At 35.0% G+C, this 26,495-nt stretch overlaps 1 protein-coding gene across 1 annotated transcript; it reads left to right on the plus strand.

Annotated features, from left to right (window-relative positions):
- The first annotated feature begins 674 nt into the window (after positions 1–674).
- On the plus strand, positions 675–26,495 carry LOC122002801 (clustered mitochondria protein-like). Its single transcript, XM_042558137.1, has 29 exons — positions 675–826; positions 1,492–1,747; positions 4,325–4,386; positions 6,298–6,487; positions 6,575–6,706; positions 6,892–7,051; positions 7,454–7,644; positions 7,723–7,824; positions 9,655–9,790; positions 9,972–10,100; positions 12,131–12,542; positions 15,089–15,193; positions 15,559–15,677; positions 18,642–18,750; positions 18,827–18,922; positions 19,134–19,262; positions 19,337–19,507; positions 19,581–19,667; positions 20,380–20,514; positions 20,974–21,126; positions 21,196–21,264; positions 21,644–21,802; positions 21,923–21,979; positions 22,055–22,095; positions 22,382–22,501; positions 22,595–22,904; positions 22,984–23,091; positions 24,833–24,904; positions 25,588–26,495. The coding sequence occupies exons 2-29, from the start codon at positions 1,492–1,494 to the stop codon at positions 26,080–26,082; spliced, it is 4,305 nt and encodes a 1,434-aa protein (XP_042414071.1). The 5' UTR covers positions 675–826; the 3' UTR covers positions 26,083–26,495.

Genomic DNA, 26,495 nt, shown 5'->3' on the forward strand with positions numbered 1-26,495 from the left:
ATAATTTACTGGACTTTATAAAATGGAAAATATAACAAAAATATTATTTTAATATAAAAGGCATCCTTTTAACGTTTCACGATAATAAAATGATGCTTTTCTTCTTATAAAAGGCATCCTTTTGTCTATGACTACATACATCACTGTTGTGTTTAACAATTTTTTTTTGTTAATAATATCATAATTATCTTAATAATTACTAACGATCAGAAAGATTAACCAGTATAACTGCTAAATCATTTGCTTAAATAAATGAAATTCTGATGAAATAAATTAAGCCCACGCTAATTGAGCGGTCTAATCTAAAACCCTAATCAAGGTCGTCTGTCTCTCAAACATTTGATCACCCGTAAAACCTTTCAGGCCTTACGTGGCGAGGGCCCTACCTACTCACTCCTGAGACAATTTTCACCCGAGTAAAATATCCGTCTGAGTCAGCCCGTAGAGTGGAGCCCGACTGCTGCAGCTAATTAAACCCTTCCCGTGACAGAAAAATGAGTGATGGAACCTTTTCGACGACTTTAACTCCTACAGTACCCGCACCTTAATCGGAGGAAATGTGGAGCCGACGCGGGTCCACTATGGATCCAGGAATTTTGTTCAATAAATGGAAGGGTAGCTTTAGTGGGTTGAAAAGTGCGGTTGATATGTTCCTATACGTGAGAGTCTCGGAGGTTAAATTCCGTAGTAGCCCCTGCTTCCCCACTCAAAGCCAGAGGACGGTCTTCAATCATCATCTCGACCTACCGCCGCCTCCCAAAACCCTTCCCTCTTCTCTCTTCCCGTCGCCGTGATCTTCGCCTCTCCGGTTCTCCGTATCTCACCGGTGATTCTCTGCTGCTCCGGTTCCTTTCTGTCCGTGTTACTTGCTTGGTGCAGTAGGAGTCTTTGATTTGTTACGATGGTTTGGTGGTTCGCATTTGGAGATGCTGTTGCCTGATTAGTAGGGAGATCAGTGGATTTGTAACTTTGATCAAGTTTGACTATTGCCTTCGGTTTTCGATGAATTTTGCTAGAAAATTGTGTCGAGGAAGAGCGTCTTTGGTTTCTGCTATATATGATGCAGAATCTGTATAGCAGTATCGTTTTTTTTTTTTTTTTGCTGATTGATGTACTATCTTCTGTTTTCCTTGTCGAGCGATTGCTCACTAAGTGGTGTGCGTTGTTTCTTTCAGAACGCTGAAATTTACTGATGAAAGAAATCGCTGTCTTTATTTTATTCGTTCGAGACATTTTTTTAAAAATTTTTCTCGCTATCCTCAATTTTCATGCGAGAATTAGAGGACAAAGGCTTTGGTTCTGGTGTGTTCGTATGAATTCATAACTTGTTCATTTTGATTTTTCTTCTGTGGCCTGCCTTTTCAACTCCCGTATTTTTACTACATATGTTTAGCAGCGCTTTGAATTGGTTGAACATCACATTCGCTCTTAAAATACTGGTCTCCTCTTTCTTGTACTGAAATAAATCACATTCTTTTGTTGGATGGGCAGATGGCTGGAAAGTCCAACAGGGGTAAGAACAAGGGCCGAGCACTGAATTCTAATTCTGTCAAGGCATCAGAAACACAACTAAAACCAAATGAGTCCTTGACACCCTCAAACAATGTTTCTGATTCGGTGAGAGCTTCTCATGATGACGAACACGTGGTAGAAGAGTTAGTTAGTAAATCTATTGCAGTACCCGAGAGTGGAGGCAATGGGGAAAGCACAAATAGTCAGACAGTAGCAACAGCCAAACAGGCTGAAGGTATAGTGTTAGCTTCTCATATGCTGTTTTGTTTCCTGCTTTTTGTTCTGTCATTCACGACCACAACTAAGGTGACATACTTGACACAATCTGGTACGCTGTTTATGCAACTAGTTTTGCGCTTTGTCTGACCTTTTCTGGTGGATATTGACCATTGCTAAAGTAAAGCTTTGACTGGACTACCTAAGATGAATAATAATAATTGTGGGTAACTTCATGGAATCTCACATACAATAACATAGGAAGCTGACTAAGAAGAATCCATTGACGTCTTATTCTCAAATTGTAAACACTTCATGAAGAAATTATATATTCTCAATGAACATGTTTCTTAGATAGCGTGGTTTAACTCACAGGTTATATGCATAGTTATTGCAATAGTTTACAGATATTATTAATTTCTTGGATCTGTCATGAGACTCTCTTTGCAAACATTCTTCAATGTCCTACTTTCTACAATCAATTTCTGTAAGTGTACCTTCCCTGTTGAGCTATTATTATTATTATTTTTGAATTGACTGAAAAGGATGTAGTTTTTCATATGCTATTTTTTATTATGGAAAATGATTTTTTAGGAAATATCTTTTTTTTTTCCTTTTTTATATACAATTGGAAATTACAACCCAAAAGTATAGGAAAAGCCACTATTTATACGGTGATTCTCTAATTCAGTGCTTGGAAGTTGGAGCCGGCCTTGATGATTAGTTTCTAAAATGATATAATGATTGGGTTGGTTGTGGTCCTAACTTTGAATCTTGGTAATTTTAGATTTGAGTTTCAGCTCCTACTACTTACAATAAAACCACCTAAAAATTTGAACTGGAACCATCAAATAAAAACCGGGGCTTGTACTACCTAGAATATTCTACAAACATTTTTTCCGTTTCACATATAATTGTAAAGTAGATCCCAAAAAGAAGTAAGTAAAACCATTATTTATATAGTGATTCTCTATTTCAGTGCTTGGAACCAGCTTCGATGGGTGGTTCTAAAGTTCTAGCATGATTGGGTTGGTAATGGTCCTAAACATTGAACTTGGTAACTTTAAAGTTTGGTTTCAGTGTCTAATATTACAACATAGCCATGTAGAACATGAACCCAAATCTTCAAATAGAACTGCACTTTGTAAAACATGCTTGAACGATTATTTAAGCTTATCATTTTCTTGATTTATTAGTAATATATAAATATGTTCAGAACATAAGGCCCACCACTTAAATCCAGTAAGTTCTTACAATGTAGCAGTAACTACCCTATAGACCATTCCAGAACTATACTTATTGGGTAGGTTTCTACACTGAAATTCAGGAATTGGTTATTTTGGTTTCAATTTTAATAGGGTAACAAGTATCAGTCAGTATATGCTCACCCTTAGATAACAGAAATCTTAAAGTGAGCCTAAGAGATCACGCTTCAATTACAACAACAATAATCAAGCCTTTTATCTCACCCAGTGTGGTTGGCTATATGTATCCTCTAATGCCATTGGACTCGATTCCCTACTATATCCTCATATATCTTATCCTATGTTATTGTTTTTTTTTGTGTAGAAAATTACCAAAATGCCATTACTCAATGTTTTTAGCAAGCATTTATGTTAGCATGAATGTTAGATCCATGATGACCATGATGATTCCTATCTTTGTTGCATGACTAAATTCATGAGGGCATTGGCATTTTTTTGCAACATTGACTCAAATTTCTGAGTTCATTAAGGAATTGTTAATGTTCTCAAAAGTGACATCAGGACTGGAACTTCTTCATCCTTTTATTGCCCTGAGGCTATGTTACCTATGAAATTGCATACAACTTAGCGGGGGGATATGGTACACATAGTTGACTTCAAATAGTTATGACATAATCTTGTCATATTGTTTCTGTGGGGTTCAACGGTATTCTTTTCATTAGAAGTGAGATTCACTGTTTCATTTTTCTGAACATGCTGCGAAGAATTGAGATATCTTTGAGCTTTTGTAGCCTTAGAGGCTCCTTCTTCCTGATAAATTTGAAACTGAAGTCCTCTCGTTTGAATATGGTAGGCTCATTTTGTGAATATTGACGAAGATCCATAGGATCCTTTGGATATGTTCAGACTATCTTTCACTTTAGTAATGCTTTCCTCATAGGTTCTTACCTTTCCTCATAGGCTTCTTGAAGGATGTGGATTTCTTTGAACCCTATAAGATTATTGATGGTAAATTATAGAACAATCTCTCTGACAAGTGTGACACTTCAATCATGCACCTTAATTTCCGCTTTAGTGGCGTTCTCTTAGACAGATACGTAATAAATGTATTTAGTGGCTGCATTACATTCTTAAAACTTTTCTATATCTCATTGAAGTTTCTCTTCCCAAACTAACATATAGGATTGTATCATCCACATGAATGACTATGGAAAGCTTGAATATTCTTTTTGATCCATGTGCACAAACTGTGACAAATTCTGGGCAGGAAGGATTCTATTGCATGTTTCATGGATTGTGATTGTTTTGAATATAGTGTTGTTTAAGTTTATAATAGCAATTTGCAAGCAAACCACTAATATTTCATTTGCTTCACCTGTTCCGCTAAGCAGGCGATATTCATCTCTATCCTGTCCAGGTCAAAGCACTTTCAGGTGAAAAACTGGAGTTACAGGTTAGTTTGTCAAACAATACTTCTCTTGGCTAGTGATACCTTTGCAAATACAAATAATTATTAGAGGAATCTCTCAATGCTCTATCCTAATTCTCTTCTTTCTTTTGTGACTGTTGGCTTACTGTGTATAATTTGCCCAGGACAATGTAGTTCACTTGTAGATACTAGAGATGCACCAGCATCCTCTGTATTTTATGTGATGTAATGAGTACAGTTAAATTTGACAGCTTCTTTCAGAGTGGAATGTATAGTTTATGCTAAAGAATTTTTGGAGGATCTATTGTTGTCATCACTAGGAAGATGTTATGTTGGCAACTGTCTTCTATCAGTTCTACGGAATTGACACATTATAAAATTAGAAGTTGTTGTAAAGTTCTCTTTTTGGTTGCTTACATCAACTCAAAATTGGGGATATAAATGGGTTCATGTTTCCTAAAGCAACTCTGGCATGGTTTAAAATCTCAACCCGTGCTAAGGTTTCGGTCTTGGACCGGAATGATACAGTTTCGGTATCGTATCACGTTGTACCGATATAGTTTCAGTAATTTTTAATTATATAATATATTAATTAAAAATAAAATATTTAACATAAATATTTACAATATAAAAATAATCTAGAAATAAATATGAAAATAGATAAATAAATAAATAAAAAATTTATTATATTTTTTAGAATTAAAATAAATTAATTAGATAATTTTATTTGAGTTTAATAAAGCCTCTTTATATTATCCCTATCATAACTAGGAGTTAATTAAAATAATTTATTTAAGTTTTAATTAAAAAAATCCCACCCACCATACTTGGTGAGAAAATCGTGTGACTACGCGGTTGTGGGGTTTGTGTGACTCCGGTGCGGCCGTGGGGGTTGCGTGACTCCTCCGGCGCGACCATGGGGGTTGCACGACCCCTCTAACGCGAGCGTGGAGGTTGTGTGACCCCTCTGTGGCGGACACGGGGGTTGCGTGCCCCCTTTGCAGCTGTCGTGGGGTCGCGTGACTCCTCCGTTGCATATGCGGGGGTCGTGTGACCTCTTCGCGGTGGCTGTGAGGTCGTGCGACCTCCGCAGCGGCTGTGGGGTCGCGCGACGCCTCTTTGCTACCGTAGGGCCTGGTACCGGGGTCATGCCGACGCCGCCGGTGGTGGTGGTTCCAGTGCCGATCGGTGGACGGAATGAGATGTTTAATCCGTTTCGACTGGTTTTGCACAATATTTTAATCCCTAAACTCTGCATTGTAGAATCTCAAGAACTCGAAAGGTATATAGCCTAACAATGACAGGTTTCTGAGCAATTCAACTAAAGAAATTTGTCAATCACATGAAAAGTGGATATGGGCTTCTATTATCCATTATTATCAAATGATCTAATAGGAAGCTGTAGCCCAATTATTTGGAGTTAGTTATGCATAATTTATCTTGTCATTTACTTATGCAAGGTCATATAGCTAACAGTACAAGCTATTTAGATTCTGCCATGATAGATATATTCTCTTTCAACTCCTTTTACCCATCAACACTTATTGATTACTCAAAGGACCTTATGTGGTGGACTAGCTTACTTAGATACCATGCACGGGTCTCGGAAGAAATACATTGAATGTTAAATCTGAGTGTGTGATTGATCATGAAATGTACAACTCAATCCAACACTAATTTGAAGAACATGAATACTGAACCTGCTAAATAGAAATTTTAGCATTTAAAGTTCGATTCCTTTTTCCTTGTAATGCTTCTAGAGTTGTGTTTATCTCTGCAACAAAATGAGCCAGGCTGAGCTCATGCTTTTGATAATTCATGCTGTTTGCGTCAATATTACTCAACTTATTGATATGCCTGACTTTAAGCATACAGAACCTACTCATTTCTTTGTTATTCAGCACTTCACATGTCAGTTTTGGTATTGGATTTCAGCTAAGCCCTGGTGATTCTGTGATGGATGTCAGACAATTTCTTCTTGATGCTCCTGAAACTTGTTTCTTTACTTGCTATGATTTGATTCTGCATACTAGAGATGGGACATCTCATTATTTAGAAGATTACAATGAAATTTCTGAAGTTGCAGACATTACTTCTGGTGGTTGCTCCATAGAGATGGTTGCTGGTATGCAAACTTAATTCGATCACTCGTCTCTGCTTTGCATCTGAGATGTAACTAATGCAAGTGGGAAAATCCATGTATTTTTTGCAGCATTATATGATGATAGATCCATTAGATCTCATGTGGGCCGGGCCAGAGAATTGCTCTCTCTTTCTAGTTTTCAAACCTCTCTGTCAACACATCTGGCTTTGCAGCATGAAAGCACTCAACAAAAAACTGCAGGTATCTCTACGTGATTATACTTTTATGCACAATGACCATATAAATGTCATTGTTAGGTGAAGTTATTTAACCAAACATCCTTAGTGGTTTTGATACAATTTGCCTTCTATATTTGCCATAACATGTCTATGTTTCATCTTTCATTATTTCTTGTGCATTCTGATTAGGAATATTCTGTTACACAGATGCTGCAAAAATGGAATCTGCAGAGCAGGATGGATTGGGATTTATGGAGGATAACAATGATGCTCTTTCTGATTTGGTCTTTTCAGTGCCTTCTAAGGAGATTAAATGTGTCGAGAGCATAGTGTTTTCTACTTTTAATCCACCTCCATGTTACAGGAGGTAAATTGCCGTATCTTCTTAACAACATAGATCATATATGATTGTTTTGGAGCTCCACAGCTTGATTTTGTATGCTAGCTTTAATTTCTTTTCAAAAATCAATACCATGACAAATCCTGGGTTTTTATTTGAATTCCTTCTCACCGCTCATTTTCTTGTCAATCATCGTTGTTGCACTAACCTACTTGTTTCTGGAATCTTTTGTCTTATCTATACTATGTGTCAGAAAGGAACTAAAAATGATGGATGAAAAAGACGTGGCTTTTGGATGTCTTTTATAGTTTATAACCTTTTCTAAAAAACTGATGAACCACATGTAATGGCAAGGGGTTTAGATTTATCAAATGCTACTGGTTTGTAGTGTTCTTTGAAACCTACATGACTAGTTTCTACCTTTTGTAGATTAGTTGGAGATCTGATCTATATGGATGTAGTGTCACTAGAAGGAAACAAATATTGTATCACAGGAACCACTAGAAGTTTCTATGTGAATTCTAGCACAAATATTTTGGACCCCAAACCATCTAAACCTGCTTATGAGGCAAGCACTCTAGTTGGTTTGCTGCAAAAGATCAGTTCCAAGTTCAAGAAAGGTAATCTATAATGTTATAGGTCTTCAATATCATATTTTGGCATCATTATTGATTATGATTTAAACAATAATGTTATAGGTCTTCGTGAAATTTTGGACCAGAAAGCATCTGCTCATCCTTTTGAAGGTGTTCAATCACTTTTGCCCCCAAATACATGGCTAGGATCCTTTCCTATTCCAGGTACTAGTAATGAGCAATAGTAACATAGCTTCTTATTTGATTTTAATTTCTTAGGTCTCTTTCTTGATATTCTAAATATATCTATAATTTAGCTTGTTTTGAATCTACAGTAGTTACTTATTTGGAGATTTATGAATTGTTTCCAATCGAATGCACAAGATATTAAGCACAATTTTTTAATTCCATTATGTGTCTTGATTTTTGAGTGAGACAAAAATATTTTGGCCTTATTTGCATTTTCTTATCAATTGAACTTGCCTGTGAATCCTATTACGCCTCATATTGGTTCAATGGAAATCTGAACTATGAAATGATTTTCACATTGCCTGTCTCAAATTTATCTTATTTATTGGGTTCTTGAATTCTAGTCATCTTAGCATATGGGAAACTGTGTTAAAGATATCCTACTGCAAAGGGCACTCCACAATGTTCTTATTTTTGTTTTAACAGTTTCAGCTAATCCAGTAAATCTTGTGTATCTGCATGTCAGTGCATTTGTAATTCATCATTGGATTATAATTGTCTTAGCAATCAAATGTTTGGTTTTAACTTTTAAGTCTTGGTTTATGTACCAATCTTGCTCCCAGCATGAATTGATACCATATCATGTCTACTTCTAGATACATACAATATGGGTTCACTACAATCTCAACATTTTACTACTTTTTGTATGATTATATACATTCTTTTTGACAATTTCTTGAATCTAAAACCACTCTCAACTACTACAACAGCAGTCAAGCCTTATTCCACTAAGTGGGGTCAGTTATATGGATTATTTTACGTCATTAGATGCTTATCCCCTACTATGTCATCATTTATATTTAAATAAATTTTATCCTTCTAAAACCACTCAATTATTTTAGTAAAAAGAAGATATTTACCCTGTATAGTTTGCTTCAGTAAGGTTGTGAAATTAAATTTTCATAATATAAATTGTCACAATCTTCTAGCAACTTATGATGTAGCAAATTTCACCCTATTTTTCATAAATGATCTAAACATCTTGAAGATTTCAAAATTGATATTGTTTACGTTATTTAGATATGCAATTGCAAATAATAGACAATAGGGCTTAATTTTTTAATTAGTCTCACCAATTTTGTGTTTTCTTATCCTTTGTAGCTTGATGATATGACCATATTTTCCTTGAATATTTTTTAAATATTTGGAAATACTCATTGTTATGCTACAACTCTAGGGGGGGGGGGGGGTAGTAGTATTTGAAATTATTAATATAGGATTGTGTTTATGTTTTTAGTCAGCTTTTATAGCTAGAATGCAATTTATAAGTCTAATGTTTTTGTAAAAGCATTGAACCATTGGTGCTCCAAATCACATAATCTCTCCAAATCCACATGATCTTCATCATCATCCCCTCCGGCAGACTTCCACCAGCCCATTGGACCTCCTTATCTCCTATGTTTGAGAATTCACTGCTCAGACCCACTTGCTGAACCCTTGTTGGTTCTATCTAAGATCTCCACTCAGGTAAATCTCGCAGGAATGATCACTGACCAAGCTTGTTATTGCCTTGCCCTCCTTGACTACTCCCAACAATGGCAGTTACTGCTCATCTGAGCCACTGTTGGACATCTACAGCACCATTGCAGCCACCTACAAATTCTGCATACCAAGGCCTCAATCCCTCCAAGTTTGGGTTTACTTTGTTGTTCTAGATTTTTCTATCATGTTACTATTTTTCTAGATTTTTCTATTATATCTTCATAGTTTGTATTGGGCTTCATAAAGTGTAAGTTCATTGTTCTGTTGGGACAATAAAGTTTTGCTCCATGGTTCTTCTTGCTGAACTGTCATCATCTTCTGCAGAGCATAAAAGAGACCCAGCAAGAGCAGAGGAGGCTCTTACCCTTTCATTTGGGAGTGAACTTATTGGTATGCAGAGAGATTGGAATGAAGAGTTGCAGTCATGTCGGGAGTTTCCTCATAAAACACTGCAAGAAAGGTTTGTTCGCTTAGTCAAATTATTTGTTCCACAGGTTTTGTTATTTAGGTTTGACTATTTTTTTGTGTGCATATTTTTCTATATTTCCTGTCCTGAACCTTCTGGTTTTGATCTTCCTCCAACAAGTTCTTTGAATGGGCTAGTATAATTTTCTGATTTGAAGGCTATGGTTTTCTCTCAGGATACTGCGGGGAAGAGCGCTTTATAAGGTAACTTGTGATTTTGTTGATGCAGCAGTAAAAGGTGCAATGGGAGTCATCAACAGATGTATTCCGCCTATTAACCCAACAGATCCTGAGTGTTTCCATATGTAAGTTGGTCCATGAACATATCTCTCATCTACATATATACAAGAGGATGGTGTGCTCAAACATCCATTGGAGCCCAACAAATATGCCTGCATACTTTTAGTACATTTTTCTTCTAATTCATCGTGGCTTTTCTATTTTACTAGTTAGTTCCATCAATTTATTTATGAACTTCAATATTGATTGCATGCAATTTTGTAGGTGGGAATGCCAGCTTGTCCTAAGCAAAAGCTATTTATTGCCCATTTCAAATTTATTTTTGTTAGTTAGATTTTAATAAAATGAAGTTGTATAGTAAAATATTGCAAATAAAAAGTAATTGTGAAATGTTAATTGCTGCTCCGATTCAGTATTTTTAATTAGCAATTGTTAATCAATTGATTGAGTTATGCATTACAGAGCTTCAACTTTGAATTTTCTCTTGTATTTGCATTGACTGCATTGTGAATTTTTTGTCTGTCTTGACTTATGGGTAAATTTTTGAAAAGTATTCTTCATTCAACGGCATTGAAATTAATTAGTTGGAAATGTTTTTGGGTGTACCAATAATGAAGCTATATTTCTCACATATAACCAATAGATGCTACTTGTTTTTTTGATGTAAATATGTTTCATAGTTCATACTTTTGTCAATTATTCGGTAGCAAGGTTTTGTCTACTGGTCCAATACTGGTTTACCGGTTAAGACAGACAGATGCTGCAGTGGGTTATCCATTATTGAGAGGTGTACTGACTCAGAATTATTGGTTTCTGTCATGTTCTGATGCTCGTGGTTATGTCATACTGGGAACACCAGTGAGCAGCATTTTAACCAGTTTTGTTATATACGTAGGGACACTAGATTCTGATTTATTTTGCTAATTGGGATATATTATGAAAGATGTGATGGGGTCAGTGGTGTCACCATTTCAGTGCTGAACATTTGTGTTTTGCAAGTAATGCTACTATTAAAAATTTATATTCTTTCAGAGTGCTTTCCCTATTTTCTGTGTGAATACTTCATTAGGCCCAAGTAACTATAAAAACAATTGCTTCAGCCAATTTTTTGGTTCATAATCTGCATGAATTGATATGTTAAACGTGTGATCTACCGTTGTAGTATTTTTGCATTTGTGAGTGCAAATTGCTATATTCCTTAAGGGTCTTGCTTTCACTATCTTCTGTGTGCAATCTATAATACATCATATCGTTGTTTGAAATCTCGTCGCTCGCCGAATGATATGGTTGAAACATATCATTCCGATGAATTATTGAAACTTGATACTAATCCACAAAGACAATGTCTTCATTGCGTTAACCATGTTTTATAAATATCATGGACTTAACATTCCTTGGCATGCTATGGGTCAAGATGATGAATTGAGATAATGTTGTATTTTTTTAGTTTGTGTTCTTACAAGATGATGTCCATACTGTGCCATTTCAGATGAACGTTAAATCCAAACTTAAGTATATAATTGTCTTATCTTCTTTTTCTTCATCACTTTCCAGATGAATTGAGATAATGTTGTATTTTTTTAGTTTGTGTTCATACAAGATGATGTCAACACTGTGCCATTTCCGATGAAACATTTAATCCAAACTTAAGGATATAATTGTCTTTATCTTCTTTTTCTTCATCACTTTCAATTTGCCACCAGCACCATATATGGAAATGTTAGCACCAAAACAATATCTGAAAACTCTGGCTCGGTTGGGGATTTTTAACCTTATATCATACTTTGTTAGGCTGCAGGTAACTATAAAAATAACTGTCACAGCCAACTTTTTGGTTCATTACCTGCATGAGTTGTTGATAAGTTCAAGGCGTGACACACACTGTAGTATTTATGCATTCATGAGTGCAAATTGTTATGTTCAGGATGAATTCATTCAATAAGGCCTCTGATCTTCTTTCCTGGTGCTTCTATCATTGTCTATTATGATCTAGTTTGAGATTACTTCACAAAGGATATTGTGTCATGTATATTCATATGAAGCTTTCCTCTTAAAATTTTTATATGGATTTTACTGAACTTGTTCTATTTTGTAGGTATGTGCATAACAACATTTTCTTTAGTTTCGCTGTGGATTCTGACCTTGGACATGTTACCAAAAGTCAAGAGATTCTTAAGTTTAACTCTCAAACTGTTGCTGAGAACTCCACCGATCAAACTTCATGTAATTCTTTGACGAGGACCTTTGATAATAAGTTGGGTGGGGCTACTACAAACTGCAATTTGGTCACGTCCAAGAGCTCAGATGTGGTACAAAACCCAGGTGCTTCAGATATTTCAACTGATGCATCTGCTGAGGCACAGATCAGTGATAGTGAGCAGGCCACACATGCTTCTGCAAATAACGATCTTAAAGGAACAAAAGCCTACCAAGAAGCAGATGTTTCTGGACTTCATAATCTTGCAATGGCTATTGTTGATTACAGAGGCTATCGAGTGGTAGCACAGGTAACATCTTCTCATCAGCTATCTTCTCTTTGCATGGTTCTATTAGATGTTTTCTTGCATGCTTTATATCACATTTTTTATTCGGTTCTTCCTTTCTGCAAAACAGATTCTCATTGAATTCCATTTTCTTTTGAAAAATACTTGTGGATTTCCCAATTCATTGCTGGTGATTTTTTGTTGGCTTTTGGTTATTTTGCATCATTGAAATTGGATACAAAAGAAGGGCACAAAGACATTTATAGCATAGCTAATGGGAGAGAAAGGAAGATAAGAGATCTTATCTAAATAAAATATATTAAAGATGCATACAATAGTAAACGATGGAGAAATAAAAGAGTGATGGAAAAAGTATTTTTATCAACTTTTTAATGAAGGTTTAGGTGATTAATTTAGCTTAAGTAATTTAAGTCGGTCAAATGAGTATAGAAATTTAAATATTTATCGTAGAATTCAAACTTCAGAAGTAGAACAACTTTAAATGTGATGTACAATGGAAAAACCGTTGGATCTGATATTCTGATAGAGGTATGAAAGTGTGCCTAGGGGAACAAAATATTGAATGAGTTACAAAATTATTTAACATGATATTGAAAATAAAAAAAAAACTGATTGGATAAGTACTCTAGTTCTCTTATATAAGAACGAGGGAGACGTACAAAATTGTGCAAACTATAGGGGTTTTAAACTAATGAGTCATACTATGAAATTTTAGGAAAGAATAATAGAAAAAAGATTAAAGAAACCACGGTGTCTGAAAATCAATTTTGGTTCATAATTGGAAGGTCAACAATAGAAGCTATACACCTTCTAAGGCAACTAATTGAAAAGTATAGTGAGCAAAAACAATATCTACACATAATATTCATTGACTTAGAAAAAACTTATGATAAAATCCCAAGAGAAATTATATAGATAATTTTAAAAAATAGGTGTTAGCGTAACATATGTTGAATTGATTAAGGATATGTACGGGGATATAATGACCAGAGTGAAGACTTTAGGTAGATTAATTGAAACATTTCCAATAAAGATAGGATTACATCAAGATCAACTCTAAGTCTATCGTTTTATACTAATTATATACGAACTCACTAATACATTCATTACACAGTACCTTGATGTATGTTGTTTGCATATATTATTTTGGTAGATGAGACACGTGAAAGAGTGAATGTTAAACTAGATTCTTTGTGAGAAACATTAGAAGTGAAAGGTTTTAGACTTGGTAGAGTAAAAGTAGAATATATGGAATTTAAGTTTAGCAATATTAGACGTAATGAGATAAACATTAAGATAGAAGATGATGAGTTGCCTAGAATGGAGAGCTATAAATATTTAGGATCACAAAATGATGGAGGGATTGAGAGAGATGTCTTATATAGAATACAAGTGCGATGACTGAAATGAAGGAGAGCATCAGGTGTTTTTTGTGATCGTAAAGTACTTCTAAATTTTAAAGGGAAGTTATATAAAACGACGGTTAGACCTGCTATGTTATATGACACTGAATGTTCATCTATGTCTCAAGCACATGAGCAGAAGATGAGAGTTGCAGAGATGAGGATGTTAAGGTGGATGTGTGGGCATACGAAGAGAGATGAAATAAGAAATGAGAGTATTAGAGAGTGTGAGAGTTGCATCTATTGAGGGAAAACTACGAGAGACACGTTTAAGATCGTATGAATTTGGACTTAGACGACTAATAAATGTTCTAGTTAGGCAATGGAAAACTATGACAAATACACACATCAATTGTGGGAGAGAAAGTTAAAAAAGACTTGGTTACCAACAATAAAATAAAATAAAATAAAATTTATTTAAGTATAGATGATAATATAGCAGAGGATAGAGTCTAATGGTGTAAAAGGATCTATATAGCCATCCTACTTAACGGGATAAGACTTGGTTGTTGTTATTGGTTATTTTGCGTCGTTGCTAAATTATGTCAAGAAAAATGACTTGTAATTTTTTTTGGTTGGTACACTTTAACCAGTTTTCTTAATTCATAGGTGACGTTTCGGTGGCTCTTTTTTTTTTTTAAGTTGTCCGCTCATTGAATTTTACATTCCTAAACACAACCATTTTACCCACTGTACATGAAAAATCAAGCAAAAAGGAAAGTAAGAAACAAAAGTCAAAGATAATTGGTACCTGGAAAGACACTGCACTGCCACATAATGTTGGATGTCCTGGAATATCTTGGGTGATGGGAGTTCATCATATGGTTCGTTTACTTTTTTCATGATTTACTGTCAGCTTAGGTTCATAGGTAAGTCTTGGTATATTTCTATTTATACTTTTCCTCACATAGAATTAGTCAATTCTACAATAAACATTTAGATTCTTTTTTGCCAATGTTTTCAGTAAATTAATCGACTGCACTTTTGGTTACCATTCTGGTTCCTCAATTATTATGTCTTTTTTATTTCTTTCGCTTTTAGTTGTATTTCTATTTGTTGTTTTGTTTTAACTCTTTATCTAGACTTCTTAGATTGTCTCTTTTATAATTATAGCATAGTAAATTTTAATCGTTTCTCTGATTCCAGAGCATCATTCCTGGTATTCTTCAAGGTGACAAATCAAATTCCCTGGTATATGGTTCTGTTGATAATGGAAAGAAGATATCCTGGAATGACTCATTTCATGCCAAGGTGAATCCCTTATGATATTGGAAACAATTCTTCTTTGAAATTTGTGCACATAACCTAAAACAAGTCCATACTTCTAAGGCCACTTTATCGAGATGTTTGTCTGCTCATGCATGTGTTATCTTGGATTTCCAAGTTTGACCATGAGGTAATGACAGGCATAGTGATGTTGGTTTGACTGCATAAGGAATTCAAGAGTGACACTAGCATAGTGATGTTAGTTTGACAACACAATCAATTCACTAGTCAAAGCAAAATACATGTTCCTCCTAGGATCACACTAGTAAACATTATTTAAACAAGCATGAATTAATATTTCCATTTTCACATCATCAGCCTACCATATTCTGTATTTTGGTTTCTTGTAGGTTGTTGAGGCAGCCAAGCGCCTCCACTTGAAAGAACACTCTGTTTTAGATGGATCTGGAAATGCCATCAAATTAGCCGCTCCAGTTGAATGCAAGGGTATCGTAGGTAGTGATGACAGGTAAGACAAGCATCATGTTGGGAAATGGATGTGTGGGAAGTTGTCATTATTCTTGCAGTGTTAATTACTGATTCATAGTGCTGCATTTCCTTGTTACTATCTTTTTCTCTTATAATTAGGAGTTATTTTGATTGTTTCTATTACAACCATTGTTAATTAGGAAACTATGTCTAGGTTCATTATTATATAAAGATAAATAGGAAGTGTACCTTTTGTGTTGAAAACAAATGTGCATATATTTGATTGACACTGTAGATGCATAATGTGCACAATTTCTCATGAGTTGTCCTTGGCTGTAAAATAGCATGAAGACCTCATAGTATGTGAATACTTTGGGTCTCTCATTTTTTTTAAAGTGCATTGGCTCTACAAATACATCAACAAGCCTCAAGTTCTTTTTTTTTTAAAATCTGCTAGATGGATCTTATCCTACTGTTAAAATGGGATTTACATGCACAATCCTAAATAGTTTGCCTTTCTTGTGCTTTATTGCAGCTTCTAACCACAATTCTTTTTGAGTCATGCAAAAATTTCGCTAAGATAGGATAACATGGTACTCTTTATTATCAAGATATCCATTATATATTTAGCTGTCACAAATGGGCTTGCTCGGTGTCTTAGTTTTTTGGGAGAGTGTTGGAGATTGATTCGGTATTAGAGTGGCTCTTTGCTAGTTTACCAAAATATTTGAAGTGCTTGGTCTAGGAAGCCTTATGTTTGCATGACTTTTGACCCATGAATTTTAAGAATGCATTTGCTTCTATTTTAAGAAGGGGAGCCTTGGCGCAACAGTGAGTTGTTGCTTTGTGACCAAAAGGTCACGGGTTCGAATTCTGGAAACAGCCTCTTGCACAAAAGCAGGGTAAGGCTGCGTACAATGGATCCTTTCCCGGGACATGCATAGCGGGAGCTTCGTGCACCGGGCTGCTTTTTTTTTATTTGCTTCTATTTCATGCTTCTAGCATGTGGTAATTTTCATGGTTTTAACTTTCAATTGGTATTGATTGACATGGTCAAAATGTTGTTATAGCTACCAGCAATGTTGATAAGGTGTTGGCATGGGTAGATATCAATATGTTGTCATACTGACATATCTTCAATAGTACCGACTGAGATAAAATTGGTCTCAGTTGATACTGCTTTGAATCTGTTGAGAGAAGAAGATTTTCTTCCCGTGACTCATTTATTGATTTTGCCTAATGAAGATATCTAAGGAAGAAAGAGGAGAGGGAAAGGAAAGAGGGAAACACCAACTAGAATACCAATAGCAACAAAGAGGAGGGACATTAAAGTCAGAGAAAATGGTCTCAGTTGATACTGTTTTGAATCAGTTGAGAGAAGAAGATTTTCTTTCCATGACTTGTTTATTGATTTTGCCTACCAATTATAGGTGAAGATATCTAAGCAAGAAAGAGAAGAGGGAAAGGAAAGAGGGAAACACCAACTAGAATATGAATAGCAGCAAAGAGGAGGGACATTAAAGTCAGAGAAATGGACATGTTTCCATTTCCTATATGCATTACACTTCTAGTTTTAATTATGCTAGTATAATTCCAACTTCTAATGGCTAATCAAGATATATTTGTAGGCAAATGGAGAAACTAGTTCCAATATGAGATATCCTCAAAGCATTTTTTTAATCTAAGTCTTCAAAAAATGTAGAGTTGACCTCATTAGAATTCTACAAGAACAATGTTTCCATTTAATGCACGACCCTTATAACTTATTCTAAATCTTAATTCATTCGACTTAAGAATACGTAGGCTTATATGTGAAGATAAACAAGCTAGTGGAAGTTATAGTAGTGTCAATTGAAATCAGTTAGCAAAATTGGAACATATTGATTTGGTGCTTAACCAATGTTCATACTGTGTCAGCACGGTGAAATGTTATTGTGCTATCCATGCCGACACAGTTTTTATATTAATAATAATTATATAAATTAACTATTTATTCATTTAATTAATTATTAATTAAATAATATATATTTTAAATAGTAAAAAATATCAAGTAAAAAAATATTTTTTCAGAATATTAATTAATAAAATTTATTTAATTTATTTTAATTTTAAATATATTTTTATATATTTTATTAGGATAATTTAATTAGGATTTATAAAAGGCTCAACTGATTAGTGACTCATCCTTCAATTTTGTTTGCTGGTTTATGGAAATATAAATGGAAAGCATGAAATGGAGCACCAATAAGAATAAAGAGGAATAATGTCAAAGTTGAAAAAATTGAGATATATTCATTTCTTGATTCATGGCTATTCCAGTTCTAATTATGGCGGCCAACTCATAGTTATTGACCAAGATATTTTTAAATATCTGCAGAGAAATCAATTTCTAAACCATATATCCTGAGAGCATTATATGATCCGGGTTTAAAAAATTATTGAATTAATCTCACTAGGATGTTAAGAAAACAAGGCTCTCTCATCTGGTCCATGATAGTTATTTTAATAAGATATAATCATTAGTAGTTGAGATGTTTGATAATTGTTTGTAACTTGTTTTTCTAAATTTTAATTCATTCGACTTTTTAATTTTTATAGGATTACATTTGGAGCCAAACTAACTAATTTAGGGTAAACAAAGTTGAAAAAGAGAATTATAAGACTAAAACTTATTTGAGTTGATCTGAATACTCTTTGAAGTGTGAGTGTCGGGGTGTCTAGGTATCAAACTATACTATTTCGGTCCGACATCCAAACTCTAGCTTGGAATGATAAAGTGTTGGCATGTTGCTGAAACCATATGATCTGGTTGGAAATTTAAATTCTAATATGGATCAATATGATTGGTCTTGATAATTCAATAGTTACCATTTATGAAAAGCTTATGTATTTCTGTGTTTTGAATTCTTAAGAAAGTATATTGTTGCAAAATATATTACCTGGTTCATTGTTTTTTTATTTTACATGTCTGTTTAGTGTTTTTTTTTTTTGTATATTTTGTTAGGCGCTATCTTTTGGATTTAATGAGAGTCACTCCGCGTGATGCAAATTACATTGGCCCTGAGTATCGTTTTTGTGTCTTGAGGCCTGAACTTGTTGCATCATTTTGTCAGGTAAAGTATTCTTTGAAAAAACAAATGCATAATGTGATGAATTAAGAGTCAAGTTTATCATTATTAACTGGTACAGGTTGAAGCTGCAGAGAGGTCAAGCTCTAGTTCTGGAAATACAGCACAAGCTGCAGAAGCACCAAATGACCCAGATACAATTCGTACTGATATCACAGTTCAGTTTATATGAGATGTTAAAATATTTTTTGGTCTTTTCTGTTTGAATATTTTTTAGAAATAATCAGATATATGGCCATTTGTTTCTACTTGAGACTTGGGATAACATAGGAAGGAAACTATTGGTGCAGAAAATTGTTTTTATTGACAAAATGTGAAGACAATGAGAATTAGCCATTTCACTTAGATTGAAAAGGATACTTGTGTAGGTTGGCACGGGAGATCACTTAAAAGAGGAGGAATGTACCCTTGCACCTGTTAGTCATAGTATTTCACCTGATGAAATACTTCTGAATCCAAACGTGTTTACTGAATTTATACTGGCAGGCAACCAAGAGGTAATTGTGTTGCACATTACTATTTTTCCTGTGGTATATGGTTTTGACATTATGATTTCGTCTGCTACTATTAGGAAATTGTTGCAGATGAAGCATTGGTCAGGAAAGCTAGTACTTATCTTGTTGATATAGTTCTTCCAAAGTTTGTTGAAGATCTTTGCTCGCTTGATGTCTCACCAATGGATGGTCAAACATTAGCCGACACACTCCATGCTCATGGAATTAATATACGTTACCTTGGAAAAGTATGCTTAGTTATCTAAATCTGTTGTTCATTGCAATCTGTGTACTAAATATTGGTATATGTATGATCATCAGGTTGCTAATATGGTTAAGCATTTGCCACATCTATTGGATATATGCTCTCTTGAGATTATCGTTAGGTCCACAAAGCACTTTCTAAAGGTATTTTTTAACACTATGTTGACTACTTTTCTTTCTCTGAGGAGGAAGTGATTTCTTGATGAATATGTATTTATTATGAGCTAGGAGTATAATCTAAAATTTCTAGTGTGAGTTTGTGAGAAGTTAATATCTCCTTTTTGTTTTGATTTCTTACCAAAAACTAAATAATATCATATTTTTTGAAATTTCATCTGGGAAGTGGAGAAACACCAGAACCTTTTTTCATCTTGTTCCTAGTTCTATACTTCAAATCAGGAATACCCCTACTCAGACCTTGTGATGGTTTTGGTGGTAATTGTTAATCAATATCTTATTTGAAAAAAATAATAACAGTGCCTGTAGCCCGTGGATCTGTTATCTAGTATTTTTTTTTTTTGCCTCTAAAGAGATCTTTTATGTTTTTGTTATCAAGTTTGAGTTCCACTAGAGATAGTAGATGTTGTTTACCTGTTATTTATTTTAACTGATCTCCCATTTATTTTTTATGCATTGGTATGCCTGTGTGAATCTTGCTCTTAATATAGAATCCAATATGTTATCCTTTCTGTTTTTTGCTGATGTATGTTTTCTTTATAATACTTTGAGTTCAGGCAAAAAATAGTTCATCTCGACTAATTTTTTTATGCTAATTCTTCTTTTGTGTTCCACAATTAAAATTTGCTACTTTATTCATTTAACTGATGGGCTAGTTATTTTTTCACTTCTATGGCAGGATTTACTAAGGGAATCTGAAGATCATGACCTTGGGCTGGCTATTTCTCATTTCTTTAATTGTTTCATTGGGAATGTTTTACCTGTTGGCTCAAAGGGGAATTTGGACAATGTGCAATTGAAAGTCCAAAAGAAAGTATGAAGATTTTCCTTATCACATTTTCCTTCTCTTGCTTTAACAAAAAAGTGGTGTTATTGTTGTAACCAAATGATCGAAAATGGATTTCCTTTGTTATTGAAACTCGTTGGATAGAGACATGAGCTTTATGTTTGTGAGTTGAGCTGATATTCCATGTAAGAAAAACAAGGTTATTCAATGTCTCAGCCATTAGTCTGTTGTGAACTATTGATTCTTGTTAGAGTGGTAATTTTATAATGAGTTACCCCTAGGAATTGAAATAGGGGTGAAGAAAACGATGGAAGTAGCAAAAGTAAAGTAGTGAGGTGATCTTTCAAATGATCATTTGAAAAACTAACCCTTCAGACAGCTGCTATAATTTATTTGATTATGCCTTAAGATTCTGAAAACTGCTTTTTGATGATAGCATGTTTACCTAATGGTTTAATTTCATTGGATTCTTATGAACCCTGGTAGGGACTGGATCATCACTCAAAGCACAAGTATATGAAGGGACAAATGAGGTGGAACCATGGAGATTTTTCTAGGAAAAACCAACTGGCACATGCACTTTTAACTTCTGAAGGACTATGGTCTCAAATTAAAGAGTTTGCTCAATTTAAATATCAGGTAACTTAATTTACAATCTCTCTTCAGGCATAAAGATTACCCACCTAATAATGTTACTTGTTTTTGAAGTTTGAATTACCAGAAGATGCAAGGATTCGAGTGAAAAAGATTGCAGTTATTCGTAATTTGTGCCAAAAGGTTACACATCTTTCCTCCTCTCATTGATTGATTTTGTTTTTATTCTTTTCAGTAGTATTTATTTTTTCTTTCTTGAACAAACCGTATACTCTTTTCTTGCCTCTCCTCTCTGAAAATTATGAATTATTAAACCAAAACTCCTTGTAGTTGCTATTCTACAGTCATTTTTTCTCTTGTAGATTTGTATTTTTGTGTTTTAAACATCACTTTCTCCCACAAAGAATTTTGTCCAATTCCGTTACTTTTTGATTGTAATGATTACCAGGTAAAATTATTTAAAGCTTCTCTTTATTGTTTTAAACACAATATCTGCATATGATTTGTTGACTGTTGCCAGACTATTATATCAAAATCTTATAATTATTGGTTTCTATAACAGGTAGGGATCACAATTGCTGCAAGAAGGTGTGATTTTGATGCTCCATCACCCTTTCAAGCCTCAGATATTTTGAATCTCCAAACAGTGGTAAAGCATTCTGTTCCATCATGTTCAGAAGCAAAGGATCTAATGGAATCTGGGAAAGCAAAGTTAGCTGAGGTAACATGCCAATAACTTTTTTTTGTTGGTTTTGTCATAACACACAATGGTAATTCCTTATAATATTTTCTCTTGTTTAGGATGTATTGATGGCAATATTATCTACCTCTTTTGTTTCAGGGACTCCTCAATGAGGCTTATACGCTTTTTTCAGAAGCCTTCTCTATACTTCAACAAGTAGGCCCTATTTTTTTTTCTTTCCGAGTCCTGTAAATGTTTTATTTTGAAGTTTCTGCACCTTATCTATTACAGGTGACTGGCCCTTTGCACCGAGATGTCGCTAGCTGCTGTCGGTATAAATCTTAATCCTTCCATATTGCTATAATGTTGCGTAACCAATATATTTGACTAATTTAAAGGAACACTGAATATGTAAGAGTAATTAAACCTTTAAACTTTATGGTTCTTTAAGGATGAAAAATTTAGTTCTTCCTCAGAATTATAGAATCTCTGCAAATAATTTCTTTTAGTCAATTGCTAATTCATCTTGAAATTTTGAAAATATTTGTCTTGATCACCTATGCCCCTATTAATTTGTGTACCATGCTATTCTTGATATTGATTTTTCTTTTCTCCCAGGTATTTGGCAATGGTTTTATATCATGCTGGCGATATGGCAGGTGCAATCGTCCAACAGCACAAGGAACTGATTATAAATGAGCGATGCCTTGGTCTAGATCACCCTGATACTGCCCATAGGTAGTGGCTTGCCCTTTCTTCTTCTTTTGCTGTTTTACATTCTCCTACAGTTTTGAGCCTAATAAAGATTTGCTAATTCGCCCTTGATTTCAGCTATGGCAACATGGCACTCTTTTATCATGGACTTAACCAGACAGAACTCGCGTTGCGTCATATGTCCCGAACGCTGCGAATACTAAGTTTATCATCGGGGTCTGATCACCCTGATGTTGCAGCAACCTTCATAAATGTTGCTATGATGTACCAGGATATTGGGAACATGAAATCTGCACTACGGTATTTGCAAGAAGCATTGAAAAAGAATGAACGGCTTCTCGGTCCTGATCATATTCAAACCGCAGTCTGTTATCATGCTCTTGCAATTGCATTTAACTGTATGGGTGCCTACAAACTTTCTATTCAGGCATGTATTTTTGGAAGCACACACTCTAGTATTTGGAGCTATACTGAGTGTTTGCCACTAACTGATCCTACCCTTGCAGCATGAAAGCAAAACTCATGATATACTTGTTAAGCAACTCGGAGAGGAAGATCCCAGGACACGGGATTCAGAAAATTGGATAAAGACATTTAAATTACGTGAGCAGCAGGTAATTTCAAATTTCCTTTGTAACATTACTATTATTGGCTACTTCAATTTGTCAAAATATGCTACTATTAGTTGTGAAAAAATTGCAATCAGAGCATATAATCTTTTTTTTGTTCATGAGAAGTCGCGCAGATTCAGACCCGATCTAGCAATTTACTATGACTTAATTTGCCTTCTAATAGAGGTGTTTTCTTGTCAGTGTTTTAATGTAGAATGACATATTATGACTCTTGTTAGTCTTATTCTATTTACTTTTTGTTAAATTATAATCTTTTATGTTCAACTTGCATTAAGTGTTTTCAGTTTACATGACAGTATGAAAACAAAGTTTACTAGGTTATCTACTGTCTGGTAGATTTTCTTATTCATGTCGTTTTAAATCAACAATTGTGATGATGTATAAGTTTCCATGCCTGACAGATCTAATTATATACATAAATTTAAAAGCCATCATTTCTTTGATTTTCATTGTGCTCTGCACGTCCACTGCATTTTCACTTTCAGAAGGGGACATTTTTCGATTTCAGAATGAATGTGGAAGTTTCTGCTGGCCAGGGTTTGCAACTATTATGGTCTTAAGCTTCCATCTCCCTCCTCCACCTCCCCAATCTCCCTTGCTTAACCTCATGTTCCTTACGTCTCATCTTGCCTGCAGTAACCTATGTGATCTTTGGTTGGAAAAAGTTGCTTCGAATGTCTCTTCATTTCCCCTCACGTCTCCCTTTCATTTCTTGCTATCCACCTTATCCTTTATCTAACCACTGCACTCCTTCATTTCCTTAGATGCCACTGCTGTGTACCCGTAGGTGATGACCATGAGGCCTTCCTTTCCACTTTTTGACCCTGGAAAGAGAATGAGACTGTTTGAAATCACAGCTCGAGAGAGCGTCCATATTTTTGCTATATTGTGTAAAGTGCATATCCTTACTAAAAAAAACGATTAACTAGGCTGGGTAACGTTGAGCTTGTGGTGACCGGCCTGACCCCACGGAAATTTTCCACCAGCTTAGTTGCAAGTCTCATTTAGAGGAAAAATTCCTGCAAATACGCCGTATCTGCGAATCAAACCGTGGTTGCTTGGGAGACAACTGACCACCCTTACCGCTGCACCATAGCCCCGGGGGCAAGTGCATATCCTTACTACATGTCCAAGGAGGTGGTGAAGATGAATATCATGTTATAATCTACTTATTATTGGTAAGTATTCTTGTTTCAAAAATTGTATACAGGAGTATGGAATTTCCCACTGCATAGCAAATGTGTGTTACGCGGCTGGAGCATATGCAGTCATGTTAGAAAATATTTATTTGATAAAAATGATTAACATACATAAACTATATTTATTGGTTTACCCAGTTCTTGCTTCAACTAAAAGTGTGAGGTGGCAATGGAAAGGTAAATCTGGCATGAATTATGCAACGTAGTGATTCAATGTATTATGAAAAGTATATCGTAAAGGGTTAATTGTTTGACATTACTAAGTTTGATATTATGGTAAATCTAATTAGATTATATTGATAATTTATATTTGTTGAGATGTTAAAAGAAAAAATGGTCCTAATAGAAATCCTAGGTACCCTCTGTACCTTTTTAATGTATTATTCCAACAAATAAGAAATTTTACAAGTAGTCCTTTTCTTGACAACATCTTATGCTTCTCAAAATATATGGTTCCGTTCCATTTATGTTCAGTTCTTGACTTTCTTTTGGATTGACATTTGCTTTGCCTTTTCTTGAACCAGGTGAATGCACAAAAGCAAAAGGGACAAGCTGTGGATCCAGCTTCTGCCTTAAAGGCTATTGATGTTTTGAAGGTATCTTTCTTATTCATATATTGATTAGACTTTAATAAGTCATGTAACCTTACAGAAAATGTTTTTACTAGTTTCTATTTCAGCAAGTTGGGTTTATTAAACATGGTTAGTCCTTTTTCTTCACTGTTGTATGCTAACTTTGAATAGATGCAGCAGTATTTATGTCTGCCGTCCAGTCATCATCTTGACCTTTCCTATAGAATGGCATTTTCGTTATTGTTTTCTTCAAGCATTTACATTTCATTATTTGATGAAATTTAGGAGTTCTAGATATTATTATTATTATTTGTTTACAATGTCATCTATACAACTTAATATCCATAAATTAATTATAAAAAAAACAATTTGAACAAAGTTAGGATACCGAAGGTGATTCTTCTGCTGCTTATTAGTTGTTTATAGCTCATGAATTTTTTAGACCTTTACCATTGCTCATGGAATTGTAGCTGTATCGTCTCAAATTTAAATCCTTTAAGCAGTTTGCTTTTCTAGATCCAACAGTTTTTTCTTCTTGTTTTATGATGCTGATGGTGATTCTTTTCCTGTTTAGTTGTCGGGTTCCATTCTTTATGTTCATGTTTTTTTTTTTTAAAGTGTTCTGTTACTCATGAACTTATAGTAATATTGTCTTGATAGTTAAAAGCTTAGAATAATCTTTTATGGTCGTGATTTAATTTGATCAGGCAAATCCTGAGCTGGTACAAGCATTCCAAGCTGCAGCCAAATCTGGGAATTCCAGCAATTTGGTAAACAAATCTCTAAATGCAGCTGTGATTGGTGAGGCACTTCCTCGTGGAAGAGGAGTTGATGAGAGAGCCGCTCGAGCTGTTGCAGAAGCACGCAAGAGAGCTGCAGCCAGAGGCATCCTCGTACGCCCGAGCGCGGCTCCTATGCAACCATTACCCTCATTATCGCAACTTGTGAACATCATAAATTCAAGCACTGCTACCGATACCCCTGCTACTGTCCAACCGCAATCAAACGAAGCTGAAGCAAGCCATGCACAACCAAATGAACCCAAGGAGGCAGCCAATGGTGTCCCCATTCATGACAGTTCCACGAGATCTCCCAATTCAAATGGTTCGGTCAGCAAGGATCAAGCGCCAGTTGGATTGGGGACGTCGCTGGCCTCTCAAGAATCAAAGAAACAAAAACACAAATCCAAATCAACAGTATGAAGACACCAAATATCGAGCTAGTTGCTTTGCAAATCAGTCTCTTGGTTCATCGCAATTGGAGCCATACTCCACCACCGAACCATTGCCAACACACGGCGACTATATTATTAACAGTGTGACGGTAGTTAGAAGCCATAAAACAGCCCAAGAGTGCCTGCCGAAGCTGGCCATTGCAATTTTTCTCCCTCAGTTTGCATTCCAAAGAATCTGTCTAAATTTGAAATAAATTCAGTTATAGGTGATACTATAAAACACTTATCAGGCTTGAATTAGAATAAGTGGTTTATTAAACCCCTTATTTTGTATCCCACGACTGTGTCTGTTGTCTGTTATTCCAATGTACCGCGGTCTGCTCCGGTCACTTATCCAAGGAAGGATGCGCTTTTTGAGCGTCCTTAAATGTTCTTCGCCAA

The sequence above is a fragment of the Zingiber officinale genome, chromosome 7A (genome assembly GCF_018446385.1).
Source record: "Zingiber officinale cultivar Zhangliang chromosome 7A, Zo_v1.1, whole genome shotgun sequence".
NCBI lineage: Eukaryota > Viridiplantae > Streptophyta > Magnoliopsida > Zingiberales > Zingiberaceae > Zingiber > Zingiber officinale.

Bases quoted from the DNA above. Each gene is read 5' to 3' on its own strand.
- LOC122002801 (XM_042558137.1), top strand. From the start codon at position 1,492: ATGGCTGGAAAGTCCAACAGGGGTAAGAACAAGGGCCGAGCACTGAAT. The intron at 7,645-7,722 runs GTAATCTATAAT...ATAATGTTATAG, and splicing joins CAGTTCCAAGTTCAAGAAAG to GTCTTCGTGAAATTTTGGAC. The intron at 23,092-24,832 runs GTAATTTCAAAT...TTCTTGAACCAG, and splicing joins TTAAATTACGTGAGCAGCAG to GTGAATGCACAAAAGCAAAA.